Here is a 5,974-nt window from a genome sequence, read left to right as displayed (position 1 = left end):
AACTTGACCCTTGGGGGACTAGCAAATGTTGCTGTTGCAGAACTTTTTGCAGTTGTGATGTAATGGAATTCCTTTAAATTTAACAAAAATAATATAAGGAGGTGTGGTTCTGGGAAAGTTATTAGCAGTAAACATGTCTTTGTAGTTTTATCATCTTATGATCACTAGAGCTCACTTTTGCAGTGGCTCGAAATGACCTTTTCCCTTAATTGCTCAGGATATATACAATCCAAACAACACTCCTAAAAAACAACTTTAAAAAACTTTAAGTTTGGCAAGAACTTTTTTTTTTGGCAAATAAAAACATAGTACCCAAGAAATTTTTTGCAAAAACAATTTTTCCGTATGCTTAAGTCAAGAAAAACTGTACCATTGTTTGTGGATAAAAGCCAGAACTTAATTTGGTTTTACTTAATAGCTTATTATTGTCCCTAGAAATATCTATTTCTAAGAGAGCAAGAAAGCTAAATATTTATACAGTCCCACTTACCATCTGAAATTTTGAGCATTATTTTTACGTTTTCATAACTAAATGCTAATCCTAATATTTAAAAGCAGAAGTCAGAAGTAATTCTTTACTTGAAATATATTTTAACTTGGATTTAAGAAGAGAAACCGTTTTACTCGAAGTTAAAAAAAAAAAAAAAAAAGCTCTGAACCTACTGGGGACCCACGGGGAAGCTGCGGGCGTGGTAAATGCTTTTGACCGCACACTTTTTATTGCTGGTGCACAGCAAACTTTTGTCTCTTTTGTTTCACTCAACTTGCCAACATCTAAATCAGTGACACGGGCATTCAGACCGTTTGACAAATAGGTTGAGAGACGTGGAACATATTCACACACACCAGTAAACGATGAGAGGAAGTTCAGGATGCAGTAAAAATAAATGCCTGAGTTTAGCCTAGGTTTCACATAACACCAGTTTCATAAGGCACTTACGCCGCTAAAGGAGCGGTGCCCCTGAAAATAGCACACAGGGGACACATCATTTAAATAAATGTGTTTCTTTGCCCGAACAGAAGTTCAGATCGGCTCAATTATCATTAATTTTGTTCTTTTATTTCCTTTGTGGGCGTGAACGAAGTCGTGCTCTTTGAGGGTTTTCGAGCTGCCCTCGGCTGGTGGAGGTGACCGGCGATTCTTCACCCGGCGGCACGCAGGTTGGGGGGGGGGTGCATGTGTGTGTCTCTTGGCGAAAACGTGCCGTTCCTCCTAGAAGTGGAAACTTTCAGGTGGAAAACTAAGTGCAAATGTTGGCGGCCCCTTAAAATCATGTTCGGAACCCTTAGAGCAGGTGTCGCAGGATCGAGTCCGGAACTGTGCAACAGGCGACACGAGATTCGACAAACCTCAGTGGTCGCGCGCGCTTTTTCTTACAGCCGTACAAAGCACTCGCGCGTCTCCACCCGCGGGCCAACGCGCGTGGATGGCCGAGGACATTCGGCAGCCGTCGCCCTCGCTCTGCGGAGATCTCTGGGCTGTGTGGGCGGGGGGCGGGAGCCTGCTCCCCGCAGGCCTAGAGTCCATTCCTGGGAGAGCGCGGTGGGCGGGGGGGGAATGGCGGAGAGGGGGGCGCGCGAACCCGAGAACCTCGGGGACCGGCAGCTCGCGCCGTGCCCGCGGTGATTAGCTCCAGCGGCGCGACCCGGGAGGGCGGACTCTTTCTGAACCCTCGCTGTCTCCCCCTCCCTCTTCCTTTTTAAAGGACGCCTTGCAGGCAGAGCTGTCAGCTACCCCGAGGCCGTTTGTACTTGGCCGCGGCCAGGCTGACTCCTGCTCCGGAGACAGACAGGGGCGGGAGTGGAGGGGCCGCGGGTCCCCGCGCGCCCGCACGTGGGGATCTCAAATTCTTCCTCCTTCGGGCTCCGCTCGGGACCCGGCGACGGCCACGAGGAGGGGCTGTGCGGCGCGGGGGTCGCCAGCCCGGGACGCGATGGCTCCCTTGAGGAGAGGGGCGGGAGGCGGCCGAGGGCTCGGCGCGCCCTTCGCGCCCGCCGCAGTATGAGACCGGCGAAGGGCGGCAGCAGCCTCCCCAGCAGCAGCCTCCGCCGGCGCCTCCCGCGGGCCCTCGCCCCCTCGCCCCCGCGCACCATGCAGACCCCCGGCCTGCGGAGCCCGCGGCGCAGCCCCTGCCGCCTCCCCGGCCCCTGCTAGCCCGCGCGAGTGAGGGGGGGGGCTCGGCCGCGGGGGGGCCAGCCGCCCGAGCCGCGCTCCGGGAGGGAGGCGGCACCTGGGCGCTCCGCGCTTCGCTCTCCCGCTGCGTCCCCTCCGGCCGGCCCGGGCGCCCAGCGGCGATGGGGGCGCTGCTGGCGCTCTGGCTCCTCCTGGGCTGGCTGCGCTGGAGCCCGGCGGGCGCCCAGCAGTCCGGAGAATACTGCCACGGCTGGGTGGACGTGCAGGGCAACTACCACGAGGGCTTCCAGTGCCCGGAGGACTTCGACACGCTGGACGCCACCATCTGCTGCGGCTCCTGCGCGCTGCGCTACTGCTGCGCGGCGGCCGACGCCAGGCTGGAGCAGGGAAGCTGCACCAACGACCGCGGCGAGCTGGAGCACCCAGGCATCGCCGCGCGTAAGTGCGGGCCTCGGCCCCCGCCCGGCGTCTGCGCTCGGTGGGGCGGCCAGGTGGGGGCATCGAGGCGGAGCGGGTGGTCGCGTTTCGGGTCAGGCGCCCTAGTTCCCTTGCACTCCCGATTCCCGCCACACGCGGTCTCCGCGGGTCAGCCCCAGGAAAGTTTGCAGGGCTTGCACCCGGAGGCCCTGGGCGAGACAGCTGGAGCTCGCGGGAGCGCTGGAGGTGAGGGGAAGAGCTACGGGGACAGCGCCAGGTCGGGTTGCGGTTTTCCAGGGCGGTGGGGGCGCCCCATGGCGCGTCCTGGTCGCTCCAGGAGTTTCGGGGATTACCGGCGGCCAGAGACCGCAACTCTTGGGGAGCGCTCATCTGCAGCCCCGCAGGGCCCAGGAACTTGAGCCACGTTCACCGCCGCCCCCCCCCCCGCTTTTGGTGGATCTTTGGTAGCGTTCCTAAGCCTCTGCCTCGTTCTCCCGACTTCCTTTCATTTCTCTGCATCGAATTACCCTCTCCGGCCCACCCCCTATTGTCACGCCTTTCAGAAATGCCCAGGTCCTCGAGGTGGAGATTCAGAAACCAGGGTCGCAGGGGCTCTCCGCCCCCTATTCTCGTGTCGGAAAACACGGGTCAAATTTCCGCTCACTTCAGAGCGGAGTAAATCATGACCCCGGCAGAGGAACTTTACACCTAAAAAAAAAAAAAAGAAAGAAAGAAAGAAAAAAAGAAAAGAAAAAGCTTTCCACCTGAACGGGAAGTCAGGGAAACCGGTTAGAGCTCGAGGCGATGGTTTTACCGCGGGGAAACCGGGGGAGCGGGCGGAGCTAAGAGCCGGTGACACCCCAGAACTCCACAGCGGAGGTCTGAAGCGGGCAAGAGAAGGTCCGCGGGAAAGAGAATTAATGGTGCCCAGAGTCCCCCCTCCGCCCCAGCGCCACTCGCCAAGAGAGTAATAACCCGGAGGAAAGGGGAGCCTGCTCTGCCTTAGAGCTCCATTACACTCTCAAGGGATTTAACTTTGAGCGTCAAAACTCCCAATCTGGGGGATTGGCGAAGTGGTTTCTGGAGAAAAGATGCTCAGGGGAAAGCAGGGAACTAACTCTAGGCGGTCCTCGCTTGTTACAAAAAGATACAGACGCTTTCCCCTGGCTTACTCCACTCACCCTGGGGGACCCGGTTGCTCTGCAGAGTATTAAGTGTCGACGCGCAGTCTGCAGCGGGGATTCCTTCCTGGGCCTCCCGGAATCCGGTTTGTTGCGGGGGGCGGGGAGGGCAGCAGGAGAGGGGTTCGGCCCCGCACTCACTGAGGCGGGATCGGCAGAACTCTCAGGGACCTTGGCTTGTGGCTCTGCCCCTTGCCAGCTGTGTAACTTGGGCAAGTTACTTACCTGCTCTGGGCCCCATCTCAACTCTAAAATGGGTATATTGTTCTCAGAGGAGTTGGATTGTGGATTGAGTGAGAGTGTATGAATGCTTAGCACAGTGCCCCCGAGTAAGTGGTTAGTCAGTCGCTTTCCCCTCGCCTTGTGCTACTAAACATGGCAGAGTGGATGGGAGACTGAAGAGCTTACACCCAGGAACCTACAGAACCTCCGGGTTGATAGTTACCTGTCAATCACTGCTTGTGTGTCTTTGGGAGGGTCAAAAACAAGTATGTTTCCACATCTGGAAAACAGAGCTGACCATGTCCACCTTACAAGAGTCTCCACGGAACGTGAATCAGATAATAAATAAGAAAGAGCCAGGCACACTGTAAGGCTTTGGTCAAAGCAAGTTTTCTTTCTTTTGCCTCTGAGCTGGAGGTTGTATCTGGAGGTGGCTCTATCAGACAGGGGAGACCCTTGGAGTGTCCCCCGGGGGGGGGGGGAGTTTTATGTCTGCCTTGCACAGAGAGAAGGAAATGGGCTTGTTCTGTCTGAGGGATGCTCTCACAGAAAGCCACCAACACTAAGAACTGTCTCATGACCTTAGGTTTGGCCTGACCTTCCCAGAGTTTGGGTGGCAGTTGAGGGGCAGAGGTGTGGCAGCTGGAGTGGGCATTCCAAGTCGTTTCTGGGAAGAAGTATCCAGAGATGACAATTTCCGACGCAGTCAAGACACAGTTAATTGGGACCCACTATGGATTTCTTTATACCATTCTTTCCTTAGTCTTATAATGGGGGTCTCCCTTTTGGCCCGGTTCTCTTTGCTTAGATTGGAGATTCTTGGATGGGAGAAGAATTTTCAGCCTCAGGGATGGGCCAGAGCCCTAAGTGCCCCACCATGATAAAACTACCCAAAACCTGGATTTAAATCCGGAGTCGAAGTGACCAAACCACTCACCCTTCCCCTCCCTTCAGAGCTTGAACAGGAGGGTAGGTTCTGTTCCTTCTGATTTCCAGATGTGCAATCCAATGGCTAATTGCTAACAGAGGCTCCGGTATCAGTTTGCTTCCTTCCCCCGCTAGGAGCAAGAATATTCAGTCATCTCAGTTCGCACGTCAGAGATTCCCAGTAACAAGCTCCCAGAGCCTGGGCTGACAAGGGTGGTCCTCCTGAGCCGCTTACCTCCCATCGTGAGCTGCCTGGAGTTTGGGAGACTCTTGTCCAAACACCTGTGTCTGTTTTTACCTTTTAGAGCCCGTCTATGTTCCCTTCCTCATCGTTGGCTCCATCTTCATTGCCTTCATCATCCTGGGCTCCTTAGTGGCTATTTATTGCTGCACCTGCTTGAGACCCAAGGAGCCCTCACAGCAGCCGATCCGCTTCTCACTCCGCAGCTACCAGACAGAGACCCTGCCCATGATCTTGACTTCCACGAGCCTCAGGGCACCTTCCAGGCAGTCCAGCACAGCCACCAGCTCCAGCTCCACCGGGGGCTCCATCCGCAGATTCTCCTTTGCCAGAGCAGAGCCAGGCTGCCTGGTGCCCTCATCGCCCCCACCTTACACCACAGGCCACCCAATCCACCTGACGCAGCCATCCGGTTTCCTGGTGTCACCCCAGTACTTCGCTTACCCACTCCAGCAGGAGCCCCCGCTGCCTGGGAAGAGCTGTCCGGACTTCAGTTCCAGTTGACAAGCCACAGCGATAGTACGCCTGGAAGACAGGTGGAGGGCTGTCGCCATTGCCCCAAGGACTTCCGGGGCAATTTGCCTTGAACCCCGCAATGTCCTGGAGGAATGTGCTAGGAAAACAGGGCGCCGTCTTAGTCCTAGGCTTCCCGGCTCCAATCACAGGATGGGTGTGTTACAGAATTGCTTTCTGGCTTTGAAAACATGGTGATTATTACATTTCAGTTTATGCTACTTTTATTCCAAATATGCAGCAGTTCAACTTTAAAGTTGCAAATTGGCTGAAGATGTGTAATTGGACAGCTCAGCTATACTGTTTAGAAAAGGCCTACGCGTTCTTTTTTCATTCTAA

The 5,974-nt window shown here is 55.5% G+C and overlaps 1 protein-coding gene across 1 annotated transcript; it reads left to right on the top strand.

The window, feature by feature from the left end:
* The first annotated feature begins 2,295 nt into the window (after window positions 1-2,295).
* SHISA3 (shisa family member 3) lies at window positions 2,296-5,626 on the top strand. Its single transcript, XM_021701694.1, has 2 exons — window positions 2,296-2,572; window positions 5,187-5,626. Exons 1-2 carry the CDS (start codon window positions 2,296-2,298, stop codon window positions 5,624-5,626), a joined length of 717 nt encoding a protein of 238 aa, XP_021557369.1.
* Window positions 5,627-5,974: the final 348 nt, after the last annotated feature.

Source organism: Neomonachus schauinslandi, chromosome 2 (genome assembly GCF_002201575.2).
Source record: "Neomonachus schauinslandi chromosome 2, ASM220157v2, whole genome shotgun sequence".
NCBI lineage: Eukaryota > Metazoa > Chordata > Mammalia > Carnivora > Phocidae > Neomonachus > Neomonachus schauinslandi.
This window is presented reverse-complemented; position numbering and strand designations above follow the sequence as displayed.

What these genes read in the sequence shown, in the direction of transcription:
- SHISA3 (XM_021701694.1), top strand. Translation starts at nt 2,296, where the DNA reads ATGGGGGCGCTGCTGGCGCTCTGGCTCCTCCTGGGCTGGCTGCGCTGG. An exon ending in GCACCCAGGCATCGCCGCGC is followed by an intron (nt 2,573 to 5,186) that starts GTAAGTGCGGGC and finishes TTTACCTTTTAG; the next exon opens with AGCCCGTCTATGTTCCCTTC.